Here is a 27,512-nt window from a genome sequence, read left to right on the forward strand (position 1 = left end):
CCGGACAGCGAAGCCGCAGAGAGCAGGATGCGCGGGAGGGCGTGAGCGGGGCCCGCGGCGGGGCCGTGGCCGGGGCGCGATGCTGCCCGGGCGGCGGCAGTGGCTGCGGCTGTGAGCGGGGCCCCGCCATGGGCTGCGGGGGCAGCAGGGCCGACGCGATCGAGCCCCGCTACTACGAGAGCTGGACGAGGGAGACCGAATCCACCTGGCTGACCAACACGGACTCCGAGGGCTCGCCGCAGGAGGGCGGCAGCGCCGAGGCCGGCGGCCGGGAGCAGGGCGCCCCGCGCCACGGTGAGTGCGGCGGCTGCGCTCCGCAGCTGCGGGGGAAGGGGAGCGGCTGCCGCGCACCTGGCGTGCGGCGTGTGCCGGGCTCTGCGCCCGCCGCTCTGCCGGCACGGGAACGTTACCGGCTGTGTGACAGCGTCGTCGGGAGGGCAGAGAACTTGTTCTCGGAGCCTCTTTGCCTGTGGGGTACGTGGCCTTTGTTCTGGCTAAACAAAGTCGTTTAGGCTTCAAGTTAAGCTTAAAAAAGAGAGGCGGCAGCGCTGCGCCAGCCTTCTTCAGCTCTCCCGCAGGTGAGGATGATGCACGATAGGAATCTCACCAGGCGGTGGCTGCACAGCAGCTGACCCGCACCTCCGGGCGCCCCCGTTCCTGACCCAGTGCTGCGCTCTCGCTCGGCTGCGCAGCTCAGCGATTCCAGCAGGGACAGACACAGGGAAAGGCAGGGAGGTGGGTGGGGGGTGAGGGGCTCTGAGGCCTTGTGAGCTTTAGAACGTTTTCAGAAGTGGGTGCTGTGGTGGTATCTAAAGCTGTCAGCCTAGGTCCAGAAGCTGTCGTGCATGACGTTGCACTAACACAACGTGAACACGGTCGCAGCCTCAGACGGTTTACAACTTGCACATGTATAAAGCAGTAATTGCCTATAGGCAGGTTCAGAGGAGTAGAGGGAGCTTTGCAGTCTTTTATTGCAAGCTACAAAGCACCAGGAAGAAATGGTGGAAGTGTAGGAGTGAAAGCTTGCCAAAGGTGGGGCACCACAGGCTGCCTGGAATGGAGTGGTGATGGCTCTCAAGAAAAGCCTGGCTGGGGCACTTAGTGCCAGGGTCTGGTTAATTGGCCAGGGCTGAGTGCTAGGTTGGGCTGGATGAGCTTGGTTGATTCTATGACGGAAATACAGCCTGGTGGGAGAAGTCCTAAAGAGTTGTATTGTACTCCTGGAGGCTAAAGAAAGACTTTGTGGCATGCATGTGTAAAATTACAAGAGTTTGAAGGTGAGTTAGTGTATGAAATGCTGCATTGAGGAAGATCATAGAAGGAACTCAAAGAGGCTCAAGGTGCTGCTGCTCTGTAAGCTTGAGTGGCAGGTGACAGTCTTGTCTCCAGCAACGAAGGCTGAACACAGTGAGTGATACCTCTGTATCCACACTTAGCGCTGTCTTAGCCATGCTTGCTTTGATTTGGTGCCTAAACATCCTAGGCAGAAGCCCAAGGCTGGGTATTAAATATGAGGTGATAAAGAGGTAGATCAGGAAATATTCCTCCCAGAAATATGTGGTAATGGAATTTGTGTTCACAGCAGAGAATACCAGAGATAAGGAGAAGAGGATGGCACTTGCATACAGTAGAGGCTAGTTAAAGTGAGAGAAGCTCTCCAAGAAAACCTTGCAGAAGAGATCAGAGAGGAAGGGACTGAGGAGAAGACAGACTAACAGGAACAGGGGAAGCACTGCCTGGGCTTCAGGAAGGGTGAGACTCACTCACCCGGGTTGGTGTCTGAAAGTCATCAAGTGCTTCACTGAGAGCTGTTGTAGAGCAAGGCTTGAGAATGTGAAGGAAAGGAGTAAAGAGAGAGGTACTCCAGGGACTAGGAGTTCAATGAATCTACAGATGAAAGGGAGAGGAAACAGCAACTGGAGGGCAAATGAGGTCACGTATGGGCTTTGGACATGAAGGGGAACACCTGCTTTTACTGTGAGAAATGGGGGAGAGGCAGCCAGGAAAAGCAAGGGAGGGGATAAGAGCAGAAGGGGGATAACGAGGAGACAGGATGTGAGGCTGGCATCACTGGGGGTGGGATGCAGAAAGGGAAGAGGCAGCCAGGGAAGGGGGGAGCCAGCTGCAGGTGGCTGGGGAGAAGAGGGTGAGGTGGTTCTTTGGAATAACGTGGTGACATTGTGTGAAGACAGAGAAGTGGAGGCAGGATGAAGGGACACTTCCAGGAAAAAGCCAAAAGCAGTAGCAGGTGGCTGTGATTGCCACCATGTGTCAACTAGGTGGGGGATAAAAACAGCCCCAAACGTTCAGCATCACAGTGGAACGAGTGGTGAATCACTCGGGGATGGAGGAGTGTGTGGGGTGTGCAGTGTTAGTGAGGAAAGAGTTAGTCAGTACTCTGTATTAACCTCACCTCATCCCAGACTTTCATATCCTTCCCTTTTTGCCAGCCAGCACATTTAGCTGGTCTCGCTGGAGGGATACCTGCTTGTGCAGCCAAAGGTTTGTGCTTTTGTTGAAGTCTTTTGAAAGCTAAAATATTACTAAGTGAAAAAAAGTCAGGATTTTTCATTTTCCCTTCACTCCTCCTCCCTTCCCCCTTCAGAGGAATCTTTATTAGAAGATTTCTTCACTTCCCTACTTCATTTTTTTTACATCCATTTAAATGAAGAATCACAGAACCAAGCAGGCTGGAAGAGAGCTCCAAGCTCAGCCAGCCCAACCTAGCACCCAGCCCTGCCCAACCAACCAGACCATGGCACTAAGTGCCCCAGCCAGCCTTGGCTTCAACACCTCCAGGCACAAAGATTCCACCACCAATCACTCTCTCTGCCAACAACTTCCTCCTAACATCCAGCCTAGACCTGCCCTGGCACAGCTTGAGGCTGTGTCCCCTTCTTCTGTCCCTGGTTGCCTGGCAGAAGAGCCCAACCCCACCTGGCTACAGCCTCCCTGCAGGCAGCTGCAGGCAGCAATGAGCTCTGCCCTAAGCCTCCTCTGCTGCAGGCTGCACCCCCCCAGCTCCCTCAGCCTCTCCTCACAGGGCTGTGCTCCAGGCCCCTCCCCAGCCCTGCTGCCCTTCTCCAAACACCTTCCAGCACCTCAACATCTCTCTGCAATGGAGGAGCCCAGAACTGGACACAGCACTCAAGGTGCCCACACTGCTCCTGAGCCAGCCCAGGATGCCATTGGCTCTGCTGCCCACCTGGGCACTGCTGCCTCCACTTCAGCTCCTCTCTCCCAGCACCCCCAGCTCCCTCTCTGCCTGGCTGCTCTCAGCCACTCTGGCCCCAGCCTGTAGTGCTGCTTGGCCTTGTTGTTCCCCAAGTGTAGAACTCTGCACTTGGCCTTGTTACATCTCCTCCCAGTGTTGCAATCTCCCTGTTCTTTGCAGCCTGACATATATAATATAAGGTAACAGTTGATAGAATGAGAGGGAATGGCCTCAGGTTGCACCATGGGAGGTTTAGATTGGATATTGGGAATAATTTCTTCACTAAAAGGGTCATTGGGAACTGGAGTAGACTGCCCAGGGAGGTGGTGCAATCATCATTCCTGGAGGTGTTTCAAGATGTTTGGATGAGCAGCTTAGACCATGTCCCTAACAGTTGTGTACAGGGAGATGTTAGGTTGTGGTTGGACCTGGTGATCTCCAGAGGTCCTTTCCACATGATAGGTTGTGGTTGGACCTGGTGATCTCCAGAGGTCCCTTCCAACCCCTGCCATTCTGTGATCTGTAAGACAGACAACCACAGATGGAGGCAGTAGCAACTTGGCAGTGCACTGCTAAGGCTCTGGCAATGACAAACAGGGTAGATTGATAAAGCTGAAGAGGAACAGAGCAGGGATGAGCAGGTCCCTGAAGCACTGTGTGTGGTGAAATTGAGAGACCTTTTCTAGGCTATAAGCACACTCATTGCTCACAGGATGAGTGGCTTCCACGAGGGAGGAAGAGAGGAAAGACTCACAATGAGCCCATGCAATAGAGCAGCCTCTCTTGAGAACCTCCACTGCTGTGTGAGCAAAGAACTTCTGGCAGGGTTCAGCTCCCACATAGGCTGTAGCTGGGGAAAAGAATGGACTACATTTCTGCCTTGTAACCCTTCCTTGAGCCTTGCAGCCCTCTGCACAAACTGCTTTCTCTTTGGAGACTCAGCTTCAGCTAAGTGGAAGTGTTGGCACAAAGCATGGCTCTCTGGGGAGCAAGAACCTGCAGGGGCTGGTGAGTGCCTGGGGCAGTCACCATGGGTTACAGGCGAGCTGCAGGGCAGAGGCTGCACTAACGGTGACTGCAGAGAAGCTGTCAGGTGGTTTGGAACACCTTAGGATCATAGAGTCAGCCAGGTTGGAAGAGAGCTCCAAGCTCATCCAGCCCAACCTAGCACCCAGCCCTGGCCAATCCACCAGACCATGGCACTAAGTGCCCCAGCCAGGCTTGGCAACAACACCTCCAGCCACAGCCACTCCACCACCTCCCTGGGCAGCCCATTCCAATGCCAATCACTCTCAGCTTTGCTTAGCCTGCTGTGCTCCACGGGGATAACTTGCTGGTGTATCTACATGTGTGTGTGTGTTGAGGCTTGTAACTTAAGCTGCACAATTTCCCACCAGAAACCAGTACTGGAGAAGTGCTCTCAGAAGCCTGTCCAGTGTCAGCTGTAACCAAAATTAGCTTATTGTTAATTGAATTTTAAAAGCAGGCTTTTAACTCATCTCAAAGTCTGGCCAGCAGGTCTAAGGCAGGTTCTTCTCTCCTCCTGTTCTGCCCTAGTGAGACCACACCTGCAATACTCTGGCCAGTTTTGGGCTCCCTAGTTCAAGAGAGACAGGGAGCTGCTGGAGAGAGCCCAGTGGAGAGCCATGAAGATGACTGGAGGATTGAGCACCTCCCCCTGGGAAGAGAGACCGAAAGCCCTGGGGCTGTTTAGTGTGGAGAAGACTGATCGGTGTCTAAATATCTGAGAGGTGAGCGTCAGGTGGAGGGGGCCAAGCTCTTTCCAGTGGTGCACGGCAATAAGCCAGGGCACAATGGATACAAACTGGACCAGAGATGCTGTCACCTCAACACGAGGAGAAATGTCTGCCCAGTGAGGGAGGCAGAGCCCTGGTGGTGGAGCCTCCTTCTCTGGAGACTCTCAAAAGCTGCCTGGGTCCATTCCTGTGTGAACTACCCTGGGTCATCCTGGTCTGGCAGGGTGGTTGGAGCTGACGATCTCTGCGGGGCCCGTCCGGCCGCTGATGTTCTGTGCTTGCTACTTCTTTCCATTCCCCAGTGGCTGTTAGCTGCTCTATTCAGCTGCTTCTTCCTTGTGATAATTGAAAGTGCCTCGGGGTAAAGAGAGCAGCCTGTTGCCGTCTGATCAGAGAGACCTCTCAGCCAAACCCCTTAGGACAGGACCTCTCTTTACTGCTTTCCAGCAGTGGCCAGCAGAGTAAGATCCCATTTTTGGCATGCAGTGCAAAGAAATGCAAACGCTGTGGCTGCCAAGTGAAAGAATCCTCTTGCATCAGAACTGAAAAGCTGCACATGGATTGCCGGGGGACCTCTTCCTTCAGTGCTTCAACTAACGAGACATTGGCGTTACTCGACTCGCAGCATCAGCTGAGGCTTCAAAGACAAATGCTTTTACTCCCCTCTGCTTTGCACTGTTTCTGCTCAACATCTTTTCTCTTGGAGCACATTAAAGAGGAACATTATCATCCAGACTCCTCTGATTCCCCACCTGGGAGGCAAACTTGCTGGAGCCATCAGCAAATGTACCTGCAGTCAGTGATCTGCCTGGGATAAAATCCCCAATTTAGAGTTGGTTCATCCCCAAGTGAAGACATTGGCAAAGGAGCTGTGGGAAGGGAGTACAGCTGAGTTGTTTGGCAGATAAAGGGAACGAGAGGAACTCTGCAGAGAGCTCATCCCTGTCCAGCAGTGCAGCTGGCTAACAGCTTATCTTGCATAGCTCCCTTAGATTCACTTGTGCATTTATGACTGTCCTGCTCCTTTCACTTGGGTTAAATGAGTGGCAACTGTTGCTGCTCTACCACTTTGTGCTTGCTGGCAGCTTGTAGGAAGTTTTATAGATGTGATGGTTTGGGAGTTACCCACCCCCCTAACCCCCTCTGCCAATGAATTCACCCAGACAAGACTCAGGTGGCTGGAAGTTAAGGAATGAAGCTGTATTCACAGCTTAGCACAACATACAAGCAGATAGTTACAGTTATCATAGAATCAGCCAGGCTGGAAGAGAGCTCCAAGCTCAGCCAGCCCAACCTAGCACCCAGCCCTGGCCAACCAACCAGACCATGGCACTAAGTGCCCCAGCCAGGCTTGGCTTCAACACCTCCAGCCACAGAGACTCCACCACCTCCCTGGGCAGCCCATTCCAATGCCAATCACTCTCTCTGCCAACAACTTCCTCCTAACATCCAGCCTAGACCTGCCCTGGCACAGCTTGAGGCTGTGTCCCCTTGTTCTGTTGCTGGGTGCCTGGCAGCAGAGCCCAACCCCACCTGGCTACAGCCTCCCTGCAGGCAGCTGCAGGCAGCAATGAGCTCTGCCCTGAGCCTCCTCTGCTGCAGGCTGCACACCCCCAGCTCCCTCAGCCTCTCCTCACAGGGCTGTGCTCCAGGCCCCTCCCCAGCCTTGCTGCCCTTCTCCAAACACCTTCCAGCACCTCAACATCTCTCTTGATTTATAGACAAAGGTAATACAGAAACACAACAGCCCTACCTGAAATCAGAGTCCCCAGGAGGGGCTCCCAACCACCCTTCCAACTTCTTCCCACCCCTCTACCTTCTGCCAGAGTCTGCCTTATGTGCAAATTGAGCTGGAAGGATTGGCAAGGAGAGTTAGAAGCAGAAGGACTGTTTGGGTTACAGATCCAAGCAGAGCAGCAGAAGGAGAAAAGCACAGACACCGACTCCAACAGATAGAGGCTCTCACTGTCTTATCTATGTTTTGTACATCTCAGCAAGTCTATGAGTGCAGCAGACACCACCACTGTTTCCCTTTCTCTCATTTAGAATATTCCAATGAGCCTCAAAGCAGCACAGTAGACCTTGCTCATCTTTACAGCTAGGCTCTGCTCCAGACTCAGTGTGCAGCACACAGAGCTTCAGTAGTAACCCTTCCATAGGAAGGCTTTGACAATTGCTTTTCTGTCCTTTGCAGTAGGAGGACTGGAGGGAAGCCGAGCTGGAGAGCAGTGCTGTGAGAACACCAGTTGCCATGACAACGAGAACTGGTGCTGTCTTGGACCACAGCTGCTCTCATCTGCTCTTCCCTTCACCAGCTGTATGCAAAGTTTAAAAGCTCACCAGGAATAAGCAAGAGTCAAGGTGTAAAGGCAGAACTTGGTGCAGCAGATGGAGCCTCACAAACTGGACTGCAGGGGAATACCCAGTAAAAATTTCTCTTCAGTGAAGAGCCAGAGTGCTTATTATGGGTATGGCAGGAACTCTGTGCTCTTACACCCACCTGCCTGCTCCTTTCTCAGCAGCCTCTTCATGGCACTTTCTGCCTCTAAGATTCTCTCCAAGCACTGCAAAAGCTGTTTTATATATATACACACAGAGATAATGGTTTAGGTTGGAAGAGACCTTAAGGGTCATCCAGTTCCAGCCCTCTGCCATAGAACAGGTCACTCAAGGCCTCATCCAATCTGAACCTGAACACCTCCAGGGAGGTTGTGGAGCACAGAATCACCCAATGGGATCAAAGATCCCAGGGCAACCTGTGCCAGGGTCTCACCACCCTTACTGCAAAGAACTCTTTCCTAACATCCACTTTCAGTCTCCCCTCTGCCACTTCAAACCCATTCCTCCTCATCCTGTCATTACCAGACCTTGTCAATAGTCCCTCCCCAGCCTTCCTACAATCCCCCTTCAGTTACTGCAAGGCCACTCCAAGCTCTCCTCCAAGCCTTCTCTTCTCCAGGCTGCAGAGCCCCAACTCCCTCAGCCTGTGCTCAGAGCAGAGCTGCTGCAGCCCTCTCAGCATCTTGGTGGCCTCCTCTGGACTGGCTCCAACACTTCCATGTCCTGCTTGTGCTGGGGGCTCCAGAACTGCACCCAGGACTGCAGGAGAGCAGAGTAAAAGGGCAGAATCCCCTCCCTTGATCATGTTAACATTTCCACCAAGCCTTTTAGTCTGTGATTGATTCCCACTTAGCTGATGGCTAATGTCAAGTGAGTCCAGTGGTCTAGCAGTGATTTGCTACATGACCCCAGTACAGTCATTTCCCCACTGCAAATGCAACATGCCTGAACACTTGAGTTGGGTGAAAGACCTTGTCTAAGCCTTTGTCAAAGAGACCAGCAGCTAACCACTCGTTAAAATTCAGGTCTAATGTCTTGTCTGGAACTTTAAGCTTCAAATTCCAGCTGCTGGCAACTGAGGAGTCGTTTGAGATCAGCTTTCATGTGCTCCATTTAGATGCTTCTCATAAGGATCTCTGCTTAATCTGCCTGAATATTTTTGCTGCTTTTCAGTGTGATAACTTGAAATTAAACTCCCTGCTCCTCTTAAAATCCCATGTGTTCAGCTGGGTGGTGAGAGTGATGATAACACTTTCCATTCCTCTGCTGGAGATTAGGCTAACACTTAAGGAGTGATGTTCTCAGAGGCAACTGGAGACAGAACGTGGGGGAATGGCCTCAAACTGAGGCTGGGGAGGTTTAGATTGGACATTAGGAAAAAGTTTTCCATGGAGAGAGTGGTCAGGGACTGGAGTGAGCTGCCCAGGGAGGTGGTGGAGTCACCCAGCCTGGCTGTGTTTCAGGGTGGTTTGGCTGTGGTGCTTAGGGCTCTGGTTTAAGGTGAATCTTGTAGAGTAGGCTTCTAGGTGGGGCTTGGTGATCCTGAGGGGCTTTGCCAGCCTGCATGGTGCTGTGCTTCTGTGATGTTGCCTTACCAAATCCTCAAGGAGAAGTAAAGCCCATCTGAGTGTCCCCGTGGTGGTGTTAGGTCACAGGCTGGATTTGATGACATCAGAAGTCTGTTCCAGCCTCAGTAATTCAGTGATTGTCTTCAAAGAGGGTGAGTAGAGTTGTGGGAAGGATGGGTGAGAGAGCCCGCAGCCTGCTGCTTGGTTCCCTGCTTGCACAGTGCTTCCCTGCCATGGGAATGCCTTTCTGCCTGTTCTAAGGAAAGAGCATGACAGAAAATAAGCCAAAAGCAAGCACTTGTGGCAAGCAGGCTGACCTGACTCGTTCAGGCACCACCGTGCAGGGTATTGTGCATGGAGGGTACCTTTGCTCAGGTGAATTTCTCCTGGGCTCTGCTGTGCACAGCCTGCGTCGCTGCGTGGGAGAAGCAGATCCCTGCACTGCCTGCCCTTCTGAAGCACAGTGTTAGGAACAGCACTGCAGAGGTTGCTATTTGTGTGTTGGTTTCTCACTGTGGGGGATTGAGGGATCTGTTTCTGGCTCATCATGTGGCACTGGTAGCTTAATGCCTTCTGTCTCATGGTTTTCCCAGGCATAAAATGTACTCAGCCTTCAATGCTTCCCGACACATTGCCAGTTCTTACTCTACAGTAGAGTGGAATTTCTATTTCTCTTCCCTATTCCAGTTACTAAGTCATTTTAATCCATCAACCTCTGCTGTCTTTCTGCCATCGAGTCCTTCCCTTGCACCCCAATGACAATTCTTTCATGTTTACCTTTCCTGTCTTCCCATCATAGAACCAAGCAGGTTGGAAGAGATCTTTAAGCTCATCCAGCCCAACCTAGCGCCCAGACCTGTCCAATCAACCAGACCATGGCACTAAGTGGCTTTGCTTGGACACCTCCAGGGACAGGGACTCCACCTCCTCCAACCTAATCCATTCTGTACATGCTCCAGAGAAGGTCTGTGGCCAATAGGGAGCTCGTAGGAGGGGGCAGATATGTTTGGTTTGCCTCACAGTATCTAGGATTGGCATCATGTTAGGAGTTCAGATGAATCATTCTGCATGCTCTGAGCATGGAGGCAGCCAGTTTGTTGTGTTGTTGTATTTGCTGGTTCAATAAATATGAAACAGGTGCTGGTGAGGTTTTCCTGCTGCAGCAGGCCCTGGATCCTTCATCCTGGGCTCTGTTAAAAGCAGCTCTGCTGTGTCTGAAAGTTTCTAAATTCTTTCTTGTCAGGGGAAAAGAAAAAGAAGGGGGAAAAAAGAAAAAAGCTATTGCAGGTTTCCTGCGTGCCTTGGCCTCATCCCTGAGGCTACTGCTTGGGAGGAAATGAGTGAGGCTTGTCACAGCCCCCACTCAGGTCATTTTAGATGGGATTCCTGCTATGTGGGATAGCGTCTGAGGGAGCTGGGGGTGTGCAGCCTGCAGCAGAGGAGGCTCAGGGCAGAGCTCATTGCTGCCTGCAGGGAGGCTGTAGCCAGGTGGGGTTGGGCTCTGCTGCCAGGCAGCCAGCAACAGAACAAGGGGACACAGCCTCAAGCTGTGCCAGGACAGATCCAGGCTGGCTGTTAGGAGGAAGTTGTTGTCAGAGAGAGTGATTGGCATTGGAATGGGCTGCCCAGGGAGGTGGTGGAGTCTTTGTGGCTGGAGGTGTTGAAGCCAAGCCTGGCTGGGGCACTTAGTGCCATGGTCTGGTTGACTGGACAGGGCTGGGTGCTGGGTTGGACTGGATGATCTCTGAGGTCTCTTCCAACCTGGGTGCTTCTGTGACTCTCTGTGTGACTCTGGCAGCACTCAGCCCTGCAGAACGTAGCTTTCCCAAACATAGCTCGTTTCAAACCAGGAAAGCAGCTCCAGAAGCAGGCATTGCAGTGCACTTTGTGCTTAACACTGCCCTGCAGCATCAAAGCCAAGCAACTCAGTGATGCCAGCAGATGCATATTTGCTCTGGAAGCAACTGTGTGCTGTGATAACATTGTGCAGTTGTCTTTACTGCGAGCTCGCTGAGCCCATTTGGACAGTGCAGCATCTTCTTATGCTGACAGTTTCTAGCCCAGCATCTTAGGCATTATTCATGAGATCCCAGCCATGATAAATAAAAGCAGATGTTGCTGAACCAGAAAATTAAACCTTGCTGGTTCGTTTGCAGCCAGTTGCACAGTCACACATCCAGCATACTAATCAGCCCACTCAGAACAAGGATGTGCTTGTCAGCCTGCAGCAGAGCCACTGACAGCAAAGCCTGCACAGGGCTGGGTCACATCTAGGGCATCTTTGGGTCAGAATTTATCAGGTAGGAGAATATAGTGGCAAGAACACAGGGAATCTCTTCCTCCACAGAGATCCAATCCTTTTGGGTAGGATTAACTTCACTTCAGTGCTGTGGGGCTTCAGAGTCCTTCCAGATTTCTTGGCAGCACCAGTTACTGCAGCACCAGTTACTGCAGCACTACTGGTTCCTGCTGGTCACTTGGTGTGAGCGCTCAGAACCACAGAATTAACCAGGTTGGAAAAGACCTCTAGGTTGGACTCAGTGATTCTATCACCTAACCCTTCTAATCAACTAACCCATGGTACTAGGTGCCTGATCCAGCCTCCTCTTAAACACCTCCAGCCATGGTGGCTTCACCACCTCCCTGGGCAGCCCATTCCAATGCCAATCACTCTCTCTGCCAACAACTTCCTCCTAACATCCAGCCTGAACCTCCTCTGGCACAGCTTGAGGCTGTGTCCCCTTGTTCTGTCCCTGAGTGCCTGGCAGCAGAGACCAAACCCACCTGGCTACAGCCTCCCTTCAGGTAGTTGTAGAGAGGTCTCACTGCTATATTGCTTTCCAGATGAAGTCTATGCAAAGAAATCTAGGCAGAGCTACCTTGGTGCCAGCTGTGGTTTGAGAAGTTTCCCCTACTCCTGATAACTGAAGGCTAACCAGGTGGGGTTGGGCTCTCCTGCCAGGCAACCAGCAACGGAACAAGGGGACACAGTCTCAAGTTGTGCCAGGGGAGGTCTAGGCTGGATGTTGGAGGAAGTTGTTGGCAGAGAGAGTGATTGGCATTGGAATGGGCCTCCCAGGGAGGTGGTGGAGTGGCCGTGGCTGGAGGTGTTTAAGGCCAGGCTGGCTGAGGCTGTGGGCAGCCTGCTCTAGGGTAGGCTATCCCTGCCCATGGCAGGGGGGTTGGAACTGGATGATCCTTGTGGTCCCTTCCAACCCTGACTGATTCTCTGAACCTTAAATGTTGCTACCTGGTCCCTTCTCCTGTTCTCCATAGTAAGTAAATATGTATCAGCTTTCTCACACACAAAGCCTCGAGGAAGCCATACCCTTATCTCTTGCCCTGTGCAAAGCTGCCCCCCCCTAGTTCACTTTTCACCCTGGTTCTCTGTGCCAGTTGCCAGCCCACGACACCACTTTGCTTGTTACTCCAGTTTTGCCTTCACAGCCTGGGTTAATGATGTCACTTTCCCTGCCTTTGCATCAGCTTTATTCTTGTGCTAAACAAGGGGACACAGCCTCAAGCTGTGCCAGGGCAGATCTAGGCTGGATGTTAGGAGGAAGTTGTTGTCAGAGAGAGTGATTGGCATTGGAATGGGCTGCCCAGGGAGGTGGTGGAGTCTTTGTGCCTGGAGGTGTTGAAGCCAAGCCTGGCTGGGGCACTTAGTGCCATGGTCTGGTTGGTTGGGCAGGGCTGGGTGCTAGGTTGGGCTGGCTGAGCTTGGAGCTCTCTTCCAACCTGCTTGATTCTGTGGTTCTATTGTATCTACCTACCTACCTATCAATCAGTTGGACTCAGTGATCCTGAGGGTCTTCTCCAACCTGAATGTTTGTGATTCTGTGATATGTATAACAACAGACTGATGATGGAAGGCTCAGACACTGACACCTCAGTAATTTCTGAGAGGTATTCCAAAAGAAGTCTCACTCCAGCTAGGTAGGATGTGATGAGGTTGCTTGGGCTGCAGACTAACAGAAGACAGCACCACCACCAAAAAGCCAAACCAGAGATAGCATTTTCGGGATTGAGATCCAGAAGTGGATGTAAGGAAAAATTGTTCCCTGCAAGGCTAAAAGATGGGACACAACCTGATAAATGATCAATTGTGGCTTCTCAGCTGACAGCTGTTTCACCAGACAGCTTAGTCAGAGGCCAGATGGCCAAAGGGACACATGATGGCAAGTAATTTAGCAGGATGAGTCCAGAGAAGGAAAAATCCATCATTCATAGCCAGGGTTCAATGGAATTAGCCTGTAATGACTCGAGCGTTTTGCCTGTTGAAAGCTGTGCTCAAGCTTCCTCTCCCAGCTCTGCTGCAAGGTGAAGTGGTAGCCTGCAATGTGTGACTCAGGTGGCTAAGAGCCTCTTCATCTCCTTTCCTGGCAGCTGCTTTTGTCTGAGCCGCACTGCCTGGGGCACTGTGGCTGGAAAGCTGTCAGCAGAAAGGGACCTGGGGCTTGTAATGGACAAGCAGCTGAAGGTGAGCCAGCAGCGTGCCCAGGTGGCCAAGAAAGCCAAAGGCATCCTGGCTGGGGTAAGAAGTGCTGTGTCCAACAGGAGCAGGGAGGGCATTGTCCCTCTGGACGCAGCTCTGGTGAGGCCACTTCTCGAGTGCTGCATTCAGTTTTGCAGACCTCATTGCAAGAGAGGTGTGGAGGTGCTGGAGCCAGGGCAGAGGAGGGCAAGGAAGGAGGGTCTGGACAATAAATCTTATGAAGAGACTGGAGGATGCTAACTGGGGATGGTTAGTTTGAAACAGAAGAGGCTGAGGGCAGACCTCACGGCTGTCAACAGCTACCTGAAGGGAGGTTGTGCAGAGGTTGGTGCTGGTCTCTTCTCACAGGGAGTTAGAACAAGAGGGAATGGCCTCAAGCTGCACTAGGGCAGGTTTGGACTGAGCATTAGGAAAAACATTTTCACAGCAAGAGTGGTCAGGCTTTGGAATCAGGTGCCCAGGGAGGTGGTGGAGTCACCAACCCTGGCTGTGTTTAAAGGTCGTTTGGATGCGGTGCTTGGGGATGTGGTTTAGGGTGCACCTTGCAGAGGAGGGATGTGGCTTGGACTTCAACCCCAAGGGGCTTTTCCAACTTGGATGTTTCTGTGATTCTGTGACTTTTAGGCTTCACACCCAGTAATATCTGCTTCTCATCTGGCACTGCAGATGGGTGTGGGCACCCAGGAGATGCAGGAGAGGGGTGGAGGGAGTTGGGCTATCTGTACACAGGAGGGCACTGGGTTTGCTCTCTAGCAAAACAAAGGCAGCTTCCAAAAACTGAGGTTTGAAGTTTGCTTTGTTTGGGTTCAGTTCTGGGGCACTCAATTCAAGTGAGATGTTGAGGTGCTGGAAGGTGTCCAGAGCAGGGCAGCAAGGCTGGGGAGGGGCCTGGAGCACAGCCCTGTGAGGAGAGGCTGAGGGAGCTGGGGGTGTGCAGCCTGCAGCAGAGGAGGCTCAGGGCAGAGCTCATTGCTGTCTGCAGCTGCCTGCAGGGAGGCTGTAGCCAGGTGGGGTTGGGCTCTGCTGCTGGGCAGCCAGCAACAGAAGAAGGGGACATAGCCTCAAGCTGTGCCAGGGGAGGTCTAGGCTGGATGTTAGGAGGAAGTTGTTGTCAGAGAGAGTGATTGGCATTGGAATGGGCTGCCCAGGGAGGTGGTGGAGTCTTTGTGGCTGGAGGTGTTGAAGCCAAGCCTGGCTGGGGCACTTAGTGCCATGGTCTGGTTGGTTGGCCAGGGCTGGGTGCTAGGTTGGGCTGGCTGAGCTTGGAGCTCTCTTCCAGCCTGCTTGGTTCTATGATTTTTGTTTTGTGGTTTCGATGTTGCTGTCTGGATTTTGTGTGGGTGTTTGGGTTTTGTTGTTGTTTTGTTTGGGAATTTTTGTTTGGTTTTGTTCTCATCGGGGTTCTGTTTGTTCATTTCAAGATAAGCCCTGGTGTAGCACTTTCACGTTTCAGCTAGAAATGCCTTGGATCACAGAGCAGATGACTTACTGGCACCACTGCAAGTTAAGCTGCCTATGGCAAACTCTAACACCATCTTCTGACTGCTCAGGAAAATGCAGCAACTCGCTTCGGCTTGGGCTGAAATCTTGACACAGCTTTGAGATGTTTTCAGTGCTGAGAGCTTGAATGTTTGGGTGAAGCTTTATCAGTTTCAGCTGTTGCCTTTGATTGCTGCCTCTGACGTTGCTGTCCACTGACAAAGCAGCTCCTCTTACAAATACCTTGAGTCTTTGCCTCTTTTTTTCAGTATCTTTCATACTCTGCTTGGATTCCCACCTGATTCACAGAACCAAGCAGGCTGGAAGAGAGCTCCAAGCTCAGCCAGCCCAACCTAGCACCCAGCCCTGGCCAACCAACCAGACCATGGCACTAAGTGCCCCAGCCAGGCTTGGCTTCAACACCTCCAGGCACAGCAACTCCACCACCTCCCTGGGCAGCCCATTCCAGTGCCACTCTCTCTGCCAACAACTTCCTCCTAACATCCAGCCTAGACCTGCCCTGGCACAGCTTGAGGCTGTGTCCCCTTCTTCTGTTGCTGGGTGCCTGGCAGCAGAGCCCAACCCCACCTGGCTACAGCCTCCCTGCAGGCAGCTGCAGACAGCAATGAGCTCTGCCCTGAGCCTCCTCTGCTGCAGGCTGCACACCCCCAGCTCCCTCAGCCTCTCCTCACAGGGCTGTGCTCCAGGCCCCTCCCCAGCCTTGCTGCCCTTCTCCAAACACCTTCCAGCACCTCAGCATCTCTGCAATGGAGGAGCCCAGAACTGGACCCAGCACTCAAGGAGTGGCCTGAGCAGTGCTGAGCACAGGGGCAGAAGAACCTCCCTTGTCCTGCTGCCCACACTAATCCTCGAGTGATCCTTGAGATCCCTTCCAGCCCTGACAATTCTGATCCTGTGCATCCCATTTTCTCTTTGTATTTGGATTTTCAAGCCAGTGTTTAGTGCTCTGCACTCCTGTAAATGAGAACTGATTGTTGTTAATGAAATCAGCTGAGAAAATTGCTTTAGGCTGGCCAGCATCCTGTACTTAGCCACACAGCTTCAGCAGACAGCAAATTCATCTTCCTTTGGTCACTGCTGGTCGAAACAGTGTGAAATTTGTTCTCCCTCAACATGTTGCCTTGACTTCTGGTGAAAAAGATGTTCAAGACCATGAAGAGAGCAGGCTGTCCATCCAGGTCAGGCTCATCTGTGATGCTCACCTCTAACCTCTTTGTTTCCCAGAACTGGAACAGGTTGAAGGGGCTGTTTAGCCTAGAGAAGAGGAGGCTCAGGGCAGAGCTCATTGCTGTCTGCAGCTGCCTGCAGGGAGGCTGTAGCCAGGTGGGGTTGGGCTCTGCTGCCAGGCAAGCAGCAACAGAACAAGGGGACACAGTCTCAAGCTGTGCCAGGGCAGGTCTAGGCTGGCTGTTAGGAGGAAGTTGTTGTCAGAGAGAGTGATTGGCATTGGAATGGGCTGCCCAGGGAGGTGGTGGAGTCTCTGTGGCTGGAGGTGTTGAAGCCAAGCCTGGCTGGGGCACTGAGTGCCATGGTCTGGTTGGTTGGGCAGGGCTGGGTGCTAGGTTGGGCTGGCTGAGCTTGGAGGTCTCTTCCAACCTACCTGATTCTGTGATTCTAAGGGCAACCTATCTGGGTCTTGGCAAGCAGCTGTGCTGTTGGAGAAGCCAGTGGTGATGTGCAGGTGACAAAAAGGGCTCCTGGTGTGCTGCACTCATCCACTGCTTTTCCATGCTTTCTGACCAAGTGTTTCACAGGGCAGTGGGCTCTAGGAGAAAGGCCAAGCAATGGGAAGTGTGAGTAGAAGGGTGATGAAAAGAGGCAGCCTGCTCTCACTCTAGAACCACCCCACACCTTCCACACAGACCTGGGGAAGCAGAGGGCAGCCAGCACCAGTTACAGACTGCTCCTTGGTACTAACTGGAGAAGAGGAGGCTGACAGGAGATGCTGCTGCTCTCTACAACCGCTTGAGAGGAGGCTGCGGGGAGGCAGAGGTCAGGCACTTCTCCCTACAATCAAGTGATAGAAGGAGAGGAAATGGCCTGAAATTGTGTCAGGGCAAGTTTAGACTGGAGATTAGGAAACATTTCTTTACTGCAAGAGTGATCAGGGGTTTGAACAGGCTGCCCAGGGAGGTGGTGGAGTTGCCATGCCCAGAGGTGTTAAGAAGACAGGTGGCCATGGCCCTTTGAGAGGTGGTTTAATGGCCAGGGTGGTGTTGGGCTGATGGTTGTCCTTGATGAGCTTAAAGGGCTTTTCCAAACAGAATAGCTCTGTGATTCTCACTGCCACCTCTGAAAACTGCATCCTTTCATGTGTCCCTGCCAGGTCTTCTGGAGGATGGGAAGTCAGCCCAGACAGGTGTAACCACAGCATCAGCCACAGCTGGAACTCTGACCATTGAGAAGAGGAAGAGCTGTGGCCCTCCATGTGCAGCCCCTGTGGCCCCTGGCACGGCAGCTATGACACAGAGACAGAATGGCTTCAGGACAGACGAGGTAAGGGCACAGTTATGTTCCCTGGTGCTCAGCAGGCACCAGCTTCAACCAGGCCAAACTCATTTTTGTGACAATCTTCCTCACTGCAGTCAAACTGTATTTAATGCTTTGGGCTCAGAGGAAATGGCTGCACCACAGCCAGGGCATAATTGAGCCCTTGTCAAAGCCTCATGCTCGAATGGCCACTGAAATGATGTTTTATTCAGCAGTCAGAGCAACACACACATTTGTTACAGCAAAAAACACCAAAAAACCCCAGGCTTCCTTTTTTTCCATCCCAGTCCAGCTGTGGCCTGCATTGTGCAAGCTGTTTAGATTAATTATCTGAAAGGGAATGGCTTTTTCCTTAATTGCTGTTGTGCTGAAGTGCTGTGCGCTGCGTGAGCCCTGGGCCACTGAAGCCTGAAAAAGCCAATGGGAGCCTTCTCAATAACTTCAGTAGGGCTTTGGGTCAGTTCTTCCACTCTTCTCCCCCTCCCCTATCTGTCATGCATGTGGTGGAAGCATTGTGCAGTGTAGTATGAACACCCAAGGCTCTGGGGCTAGACCAAAGCCCAGACTTCCCCAGTCAAAGAAGCATAGAAACAATCCAGCTGAGCTCAGCCAGCCCAACCTAGCACCCAGCCCTGCCCAACCAACCAGACCATGGCACTAAGTGCCCCAGCCAGGCTTGGCTTCAACACCTCCAGCCACAGAGACTCCATCACCTCCCTGGGCAGCCCATTCCAATGCCAATCACTCTCTCTGACAACAACTTCCTCCTCCATCCATCCTAGACCTGCCCTGGCACAACTTGAGGCTGTGTCCCCTTGTTCTGTTGCTGGGTGCCTGGCAGCAGAGCCCAACCCCACCTGGCTACAGCCTCCCTGCAGGTAGTGCCATGGTCTGGTTGATTGGCCAGGGCTGGGTGCTAGGTTGGGCTGGCTGAGCTTGGAGCTCTCTTCCAACCTGCTTGATTCTATGATTCTGTGATCAAGGAAGCAGCAGGCTCTGCTCTCAGGTGGGTATGTGCCCTCCACTCACTCCAGTGGAAGTCCACCAGGTGTTATTCCAGCTGGCATTGTCACCATGTAAATGATGCCTGATTTGCTGAGCACTTTCACACCACAAACTGCCCCTCAAGCACTGGAAATGCAATCATTAAGCCCACTTCACTCAGCTGTGTCTCTGTCAGCCCATTGCTGTGTGTCCTTTGCTGGCCCTATCCAGTCCAATGTGCAGCTCAGTGCGTTGCTTATGGCAACCAGCAGGCAACCCAGGCTATGGAGGAGGGTGAGTTTGCATTAGAGCTGCACTTGCACACCTCAGACAGGTTGACTCTTTTGGGTATTTGGAAACATTGGCCTTGCAGATGTGTTGTGCTTGGGTCTTACACACAGGCAAAAAACTAAGTGGTGTTTTGAATCTGTATTTTCACTTCAGAAACACAAAGTAGGGGAAAATGCTGCCTCATACTAGTCACACTCAGCACCCACACTCGTGTCCCACAGCACATCCTGGTCACCAAGCTGGAAGCACACAGGCTGGGTGGGTGCAGCACTGCTGGGTGAGGAATTGGCTGGATGGTGGCAGGCAGAGAGTGGTGAGCAAGGGCACAGTGTCCACCTGGAGACAGTGCCAAGTGGCTCCCTCGGGGGTCAGTGCTGGCACCAGTGCTGTGTGACATCTTTGGCAGTGCCATGGACAGAGCAATCAGTGCACCTCTGCAGGTTTGCAGATGGCACCAAGCTGTGTGGCACAGTCGACTTGCTAGAGGGCAGGGATCCATCCAGAGGCTGCAGAGCTGTGCCCAGGTCAGCCTCATGGCATTCAACAAGGCCAAGTGTAAGGTCCTGCACCTGGGTCAGGGCAATCTGAAGCACAGCTGCAGGCTGGGTGGGGAATGGCTGAGAGCAGCCCTGAGGAACAGGCCCTGGGGGTCTGGGCTGATGCAAAGCTCCACAGGAGCCTGCAGGGTGAGTGCAGCCCAGACACAACCCTGTGCTGGGCTGCAGCAAGAGCAGTGTGGGCACAGGGCAAGGGAGGGGATTCTGCCCCTTGGCTCTGCTCTCCTCACACCCCACCTGCAGTCCTGGGGGCAGTTCTGCAGCCCCCAGCACAAGCAGGACGTGGAAGTGTTGGAGGCAGTGCAGAGGAGGCCACCAAGATGCTCAGAGGGCTGCAGCAGCTCTGCTCTGAGCACAGGCTGAGAGAGTTGGGGCTGTGCAGCCTGGAGAAGAGAAGGCTTGGAGGAGAGCTTGGAGTGGCCTTGCAGGATCTGAAGGGGGCTATAGGAAGGCTGGGGAGGGACTATTGACAAGGTCTGGTAATGACAGGATGAGGAGGAATGGGTTTGAACTGGCAGAGGGGAGATTGAAACTGGATGTTGGGAAGAAGTTGTTTGCAGTGAGGGTGGTGAGACACTGGCACAGGTTGCCCAGGGAGGTTGTGGAGCACAGATCTGTGATCTTTGATCCCATTGGGTGATTCTGTGCTTCACAACCTCCCTGGAAGTGTTCAAGGCCAGGTTGGATGAGGCCTCGAGCCACCTGTTTTAGTGGGAGGTGTCCCTGCCTGTGGCAGGGGTTGGAACTGGCAGTTCAAGGCAAGGTTGGATGTGGCACTTGGTGCCATGGTCTAGCCTTGGGCACTGTGGTAAAGGGTTGGACTTGATGATCTGTGAGGTCTCTTCCAACCTTGGTGATACTGTGATACTGTGATACTGTGATACTGTGATCCTTGAGGTCCCTTCCAACCTAAACCACTCTGTGATTCCCACTGACACCCAAAGCAACCTCTGGTTTCCAGTTCAGGACCGTAGGCAGATTGATCTGCTCTGCGTGTAGAATGGAGACCTGCAGAGATGCTAATTACAGCTGGAGGGGCTGAGCCGCAGCCTCCTGGTGCCGGCAGCCTTCACTGCAGCTGCAGAGCCTTCTCTCGGTGCTGAATGAGATGTGGCTGCGCACCAGCCTGCTCCGTGAGGAGTGCTTGGGGGCACTCTGGCTGTTGAGCAGAGCCATCTCCATCCGTTGGCAGCTAATAGTCGCCCTGTCGGGTGCCACCCAGAGGGGCCAATAGCTAATGCCTCTCGTCCTGTCGGCGTGGCACTCACTCTCCCTCTTTACAACTTCCCCAGAGTAAATGGGACACGCCGAAAATCACCAAAGAAGTCACCATTAATGTCACCAAAGGCATCAGACCAAGCGACAGAAGGAAAGCAAAGAGCTGTGTCAATTGACAAAGGAGAGCAGAGGAGAGAAGGGAGCCAGCAGGGCTTCGCTGCGCTGGAAATGCCATCGCCCGCTAAAGGCAGGTTGGTCTCCGAGCGTCCCACGCTGCAAACGGCAGGCAGCAGCTGCTGAGTGCCTTCCCGAGCGCCTCGCAGGAGCCAGCAGGATGTGCAGACGCTGTAGGAGGCTCAGCAGTCCTTCATCTGGAGCAGTGGCACTGTGCAGACAGGCAGCCCAGTTCCTGCCGCTTGGTTTTTGCTGAGCCCTGTGTTGCCTCCGTGTGGATGTCCTCTTCGGCACTGCCGTCAGCGTAGAATAGAGTCATAGGATGCTTTAGACGGGAAGGGACCTCAAAGATTCCAACCCCCTGCCACAGGGGATGAGGCTGGATGATGAGAGACACAGTTCATGGCAACTGAAACCAGGAAGGGAACAAAGGAATCTGCGGTTCTGGTCACAAAGGGCCTGGCATGTGCCTGCTGGAACCCACAGAGCTCACCTGGAGTGCTGAAAGCCAGAGATCTCAGAGAGACACAGAGATGGCTGCCACTGCATCTCTTCTGAGTTACATCCATCAGTCACATGCAGCTGAGTCATAAGGTAACCTTTTGATGTATTACTCCTTTAATTACTTACTTTTGTTTTTCTGCATAGACAGAAATTGGATCTCGACCCCAGAGGCTTTCATACTGATCATGAAGTTGTTGGTCTGAGCTGGCAGTGAGGGTTCTGGCTGCTTGGTTGTGTTAGATTCACAGAATCAGGCAGGTTGGAAGAGAGCTCCAAGCTCATCCAGCCCAACCTAGCACCCAGCTCTGGCCAACCAACCAGACCATGGCACTAAGTGCCCCAGCCAGGCTTGGCTTCAACACCTCCAGGCACAGCCACTCCACCACCTCCCTGGGCAGCCCATTCCAATGCCAATCACTCTCTCTGACAACAACTTCCTCCTAACATCCAGCCTAGACCTGCCCTGGCACAGCTTGAGACTGTGTCCCCTTCTTCTGTTGCTGGCTGCCTGGCAGCAGAGCCCAACCCCACCTGGCTACAGCCTCCCTGCAGGCAGCTGCAGACAGCAATGAGCTCTGCCCTGAGCCTCCTCTTCTCCAGGCCACTTTATTTGCCTATGTGTAAAAAGAATTTTACAGTTCATACTTGGATTTTCTTCCCAACTTTAACTGAATTACTTTAAAAATGCCCTCTGAGGATACTCACCTGTGTCTGGTGAGAGGGAAGTAAATTTACCTCTTCTATCTTTCACCTTCCTTTTTACTACACTCCTCTAAGCTACATATTTGTGATAAACATGGAGGTGTTGAAGCCAAGCCTGGCTGGGGCACTTAGTGCCATGGTCTGGTTGATTGGCCAGGGCTGGGTGCTAGGTTGGGCTGGATGAGCTTGGAGCTCTCTTCCAACCTGGTTGTTCTCTGATTCCATGAAAGCTGGAGTCAGCTCAAGTAGCAGATGTGTGAGGGATATTTGTGTTTGGATGTCCCCCAAGGGGGCAGAGAATTTGTGCTAAGCTTTCTGCAGGTCAGTGTTACCAGGTGAGTGGTCCCCCAGGTTAGGAGGGGCAGGCATCTGCAGGCAAGAGTCCAGTGGAGGGCTACAAGAATGATTCCATCCTGTCTGCACCTGGGCAGGAATAACAAACTGCAGCAGTCCAGGCTGGGAGGTGACTGCTGGAGAGCAGCCCTGTGCAGAGGCACCTGGCAGTGCTGGGGGAGAACATCCATGGCACAGCAATGTGCCCTGGGGGCCAAGAGGCCAGTGGGGTCCTGGGTGGCATTAAGCAGAGTGTGTCCAGCAGATCAAGGGAGGTTCTCCTCCCTCTCTACTCTGCCCTGGGGAGACCTCATCTTTAGTACTGCCTTCAGTTTTGGGGTCCACAATTTGAGGGACAGGGATCTGCTGGAGAGAGTCCAGCAGAAGGCTATGAGGATGAGTAGGGGACTGGAGCACTGCCTGGTGAGGAGAGGCTGAGGGACCTGGGGCTGCTTAGTCTGGAGAAGAGAAGACTGAGAGGGGATTGAATCAATGTTTATCAATATCTGAGGGCTGGGGGTCAGGAGCTGCTCACTGCTCCCTGGGATAGGACAAGGAGCAATGGATGGAAGCTGCAGCACAGGAGGCTCCAGCTCAACACAAGGGGCAACTTCTTGACTGGAAGGGTCCCAGAGCCCTGGCACAGGCTGCCCAGAGAGGCTGTGGAGTCTCCTTCTGTGATGGTTTGGGGGTTACCCCGCCCCCCCACACTTTGTATTTGCCCCCAGCTAACTCAGACGGACCCTGGGAATATAGATGAAGCAATTTATTTACAGCTAGCAGAATTTACAAGCAGCTATTTACAATCTATACAGTTATATACAATTATATACAGAAATATACAAAGGATAAACAATACAAAAGCACAACTCCCCTCCCAGAAACCTGAGTCCCCAGGAGGGGCTCTCAAACCACCCCAACACCTCCCCCCGGCCCTCTCAACCTTACCCCAGTTCTCAGGAAGAAGAGAGGTGCAGCCAAGAGGTTAGGGAGCAAGGTTAGTAGGAGCAGGGTTAATGAGATGTGACCAGGTCTAAGGCAAAAGCAAGAGTGAGAAACAAAATGGAGAAAAAGTCTTTCTTCTTCCCAGAGTTCTCAGCATGACTGTGAGAGAAGTAGACACAATTGTTTTTCATTTCACTGCCCGTTATCTAGTTCTTCTACCAAAACATTCCAGCTTGCTTCAAACTAGCACACCTTCTCTGGAGCCTTTCCAGGCCTGTCTGGATGCATTCCTCTATGACCTGAGCTAGTCTGTGTGGTCCTGCTGTGGCAGGGGGCTGGGCTGGATGATCTATTTGGGTCCCTTCCAACCCCTGACATCTGTGAGCCTGTGCTGCAGGTTTCCATAGGAGGACTGGACACCAGTGGAAGCAGTGGTGTGGGGGCAGGACAGCAGCAGGCTGTGTATGTGCTGCCAGCTTGGGGCTTCCTGCCAGCAGCTCTGCAGGACAGGAAGGGACTGACTCAGTCCGACGCCAGCCAGTGAGTGGCTGCAGCAGCTGAGCAATATCAGTGCAGGGATGGGGAGCCACTGTGCTGGCCATGGACTGCATCACTGCCATCAGGCTGCCAGGCTTCCACGTCACTTGTGCAAAGCAGAAGGTCAAGCACTGCAGATGTGTGCCAGGCCTGTTACCTGCTCCTGTTTCCGAGGATGCACTGGCAGAGAGGGTCGATTATACTCACCACAGAAAGTGATTAGTGCTGCTGTGAAAGGGTCGAGTGGATTTGGAAGGCAGGCAAAAGGGAAGGTTCTTCCTGTAAGAAGCTGTTGCCCTGGGTGGCTAGCACATTAGGATGAGCAGAAGCAAGAGCAGAGGAGCTCTGGCAGTGTGATTGCTGACTAGCAGAGGAATGAGTTCATAGTGGTGTGCTGCTGGCTTGGGTCACACCACAAAAGCAAGCATGTGACGCTGTGCAGCACACCCCTGAGGGAAGCAGCCCCAAGCTGCATGCCAGCAGGGAGGCAGTTTCTGAGGCTGCTGTTCAGAGTACGAGATGTGACAGGATGATTGCCAAGAGGTGCTCCTGGTACCCAATTATCTGGGCAGTGCTACAGACCTTGCTTAAGTTGACCACATCCCACAGCAGGGTGGTAGCTGTGGGTAGAAGCCTGACTGCCCTGCGTGACCTCTCTGTCTGCTCCTGATAACTTTCCTGAGCTCCTTCAGGGTCTCACAAACCTCTTCATATCCTGAAACTTAACTTTAGGGCATTCAGAGAGACCCAGCTTCTGTGCTACAAAACCTGTCTAGCTACAAGGAACTTTGTAAACCCTTCTTGTGTAACACCTGTAGTATTCTTATTTGTTAGGTGTCTTGGGTGGCTTCTTAGTTCTTGGTGCATAAGCTGCAAATGACCTTGGTAAAACTAAGGGCATGTTCATAGAATAGAATCAACCAGGTTGGAAGAGACCTCCAAGATCATCCAGTCCAACCTAGCACCCAGCCCTAACCAATCAACTAGACCATGGCACTAAGTTGTGGAGATGTGGATCCTGCCTCTGCACATAGAGTTCCATTCAGAATCAGAGTGGTAGGGGTTGGAGGAGACCTCTGGAGATGCTGTAGCCCAGCCACCCTGCTGATGCAGGTATGCCTACATCAGGCTGTGCAGAAATGCATCCAGGAGGGTTTGGAAAGCCTCCAGAGAAGGAGACTGCACAACCTCCCTGGGCAGCCTGCTCCAGGGCTCTGTCACCATCTGAGTAAAGAAGTTTCTCCTTAAGTTTCAGCAAACCCTTTCTGTGCTGTAGTTTGCAACCTTTGCCCCACCCTCATGACTCCACCCTTCAGATATTTCTGTGCATTGATGAGATCTGTATTTTGTGCAGCTTGGAATAGAATCAGCCAGGTTGGAGGAGACCTCCAAGCTCAGCCAGCCCAGCCTAGCACCCAGCCCTGGCCAAGCAACCATGGCACTAAGTGCCCCAGCCAGGCTTGGCTTCAACACCTCCAGCCACGGCCACTCCACCACCTCCCTGGGCAGCCCATTCCAATGCCAATCACTCTCTCTGCCAACAACTTCCTCCTAACATCCAGCCTAGACCTCCCCTGGCACAGCTTGAGGCTGTGTCTCCTTCTTCTGTTGCTGCTTGCCTGGCAGCAGAGCCCAACCCCACCTGGCTACAGCCTCCCTGCAGGCAGCTGCAGGCAGCAATGAGCTCTGCCCTGAGCCTCCTCTGCTGCAGGCTGCACACCCCCAGCTCCCTCAGCCTCTCCTCACAAGGCTGTGCTCCAGGCCCCTCCCCAGCCTTGCTGCCCTTCTCCAAACACTTTCCAGCACCTCAACATCTCTCTTCAATGGAGGAGCCCAGAACTGGACACAGCACTCAAGGTGTGGCCTGAGCAGTGCTGAGTACAGGGGCAGAAGAACCTCCCTTGTCCTGCTCACAGTCTTCTCTTTCCCAAGCCAGAAAGTCTTGGGTCTCTCAGACTGTGCTTGTAACAGAGGTGCTCCAATCCCCTAATCATCCTCACAGCCCTCTATTTGACTCTCTCCAATACTTCCCTTTCCTTCTTGTGCTGGGGAGCCCAGAGCTGGACACAACATTCCAGGTATGGCTTCACCAGGACATGGTAGGGGATGAGGAGAAGCTTCCTTGACCTGCTGGCTGCACTCTTCTTAGTGCACTCCAGAACAGTGTTGTCCTTCTTGGCCATGAGGGCACTTTGCTGGCTCACAGTGGACCTCCTGTCCACCAGCACTCCCAGGTCCTTCTTCACAGAGCTCTTTCCAGCAGGTCAGCCCCTAACCTGTGCTGATGCAGGAGGTTATTCCTCGCCAGGTGCAGGTTCTGAGTGCTTTGCTTCTGCTAGAGACAGCCTCCACAGAAAGAAGTGGTTTATAAAATAATCACACCACTCTGGGTAATAAAAGGTGGCAGAATGGAGTCTGTAGTGCTTAAGACAGTTTAAAGTCCTAAAAATAGATGCTTTAGAGGAAGAAGGAAGCTGAAAGAGCCATCTGGACACCCTCACTCCAGGTGGCCTTCCTTGAGTCTGTTCTCTGCTTAGCATCTCTCAAATATAACCAGCTCTGAATACAGCAAATAAAATAACCACCTTAGAAGGCTTTTAACTAAGGGACCTGTGGACATCTCTTCTCTTATGTGACAGGAGTTTTGACATTTGACTTTCTCTCCCCCAAAGATATTACTGCACTTAGTTTGTTGGGTGTCCCTGGGCTGCACCCAAGGCTCTCTGCAGCTCTGCTGACACAACCTGCCTTCTGCTGGGGGGCCTGCTGGCAGCTGGTGAGTTTGTGTGCTGTCCCACGGGGGCAAAGTCCCTTTCTCCTGCTTCCATGATTCCAGTGCAGTGTACAGGTGGGACTGTTCCTCTGCCTGCCTTCATGTCAAGCACATTTTCCTTCCACTAGATGAGAACTGGAATCACTCAAAAGAACGCAGCTGCTGGATGACGAAGAAGAGGGAGAACTGGCGGTTAGCACCATCAGGCAAAGAGACCTTCTGCAGCTTTCCACTCCAGTATTCCTTATGCTGCCTCGGTGTGCTTCATCCCTTCACCATTCCTGCAGGACACTGGCTGGGAGACAGGAAATTTTACTGCCTGACAGGTCGGTTTGCCCTGAACAACAGAAAGCAGGGCAAGAGAATGGCTGTGCAGCAAGAGATGAGTGCTGGGTTAAACAGGCATTCTTGTGAGCTCAGTGAATGAGGTCACCTCCAAACCAGGGGGCTTTGATCTTCCTCCTCTGCTCCTTCACACCTCTAGTCGTTTGTGCACGTCCTGCCTGTGGACATTGTGGTGTGTTTAGTGTTGCACTTCTGTTCTGCACTTCAGGCATGGGGAGGGTCTGGTTTTGGCCAGCCCTTTTACTTTGTGGGTTTGAATTCTGACACCCAAGTGTAAAATGTTTTCATGTTTGACCTGACATCTGATTTTCATGCCTTATGAGACGAATGAGCTCTACAATGTGTGCACAGAGCTGGTGTTTGGAAAAAAAAAGCAAGCAACCAACCAAAACAGGCTTGGTTTTATTTGGGAATAAGGACAGATGTTGCTCTAGCCAAACTAGACTAGCAGGAGTGTTTTGTACTCTCATTTGATCTGCATAGTGAAGATTAGGACCTCAAAAAAGAGAAAATAAAGACAAAATTTTAAGTGTCTGTTTATTACTCCTTGCATTGTACATTCCTGTGTTTGGAGCTGATCAAGAGCCAAAGTACAGGACTGGTTCCCACCTCTTCTCTTCATGGAATCAGAATGCTTCTGTGGCTGACGTCCTCAGAGTGTGGCTCATGGACTAAATACATATCCTCCAAGTAAGTGCTGATGGATGAGAAGCTCAACCTGAGCCAGCAGTGTGCACTTGCAGCCCAGAAAGCCAAGCAGAGCCTGGGCTGCAGCAGCAGAAGTG

At 52.6% G+C, this 27,512-nt stretch overlaps 1 protein-coding gene across 1 annotated transcript; it reads left to right on the forward strand.

The window, feature by feature from the left end:
* Positions 1-27,261, forward strand: BAALC (BAALC binder of MAP3K1 and KLF4). The gene is made up of 4 exons (XM_064154062.1): positions 1-294; positions 17,201-17,370; positions 20,489-21,182; positions 26,511-27,261. Exons 1-3 carry the CDS (start codon positions 129-131, stop codon positions 20,588-20,590), a joined length of 438 nt encoding a protein of 145 aa, XP_064010132.1. The 5' UTR covers positions 1-128; the 3' UTR covers positions 20,591-21,182; positions 26,511-27,261.
* The last annotated feature ends 251 nt before the right edge of the window (positions 27,262-27,512 follow it).

Source organism: Pogoniulus pusillus, chromosome 14 (genome assembly GCF_015220805.1).
Source record: "Pogoniulus pusillus isolate bPogPus1 chromosome 14, bPogPus1.pri, whole genome shotgun sequence".
NCBI classification, from domain to species: domain Eukaryota; kingdom Metazoa; phylum Chordata; class Aves; order Piciformes; family Lybiidae; genus Pogoniulus; species Pogoniulus pusillus.

Excerpts from the sequence above, each read along its gene's own strand:
- BAALC (XM_064154062.1), top strand. The coding sequence starts at position 129 with ATGGGCTGCGGGGGCAGCAGGGCCGACGCGATCGAGCCCCGCTACTAC. Across the intron at positions 295-17,200 it reads GCAGGGCGCCCCGCGCCACG|GTCTTCTGGAGGATGGGAAG; the intron begins GTGAGTGCGGCG and ends TGTCCCTGCCAG. Across the intron at positions 17,371-20,488 it reads ATGGCTTCAGGACAGACGAG|AGTAAATGGGACACGCCGAA; the intron begins GTAAGGGCACAG and ends CAACTTCCCCAG.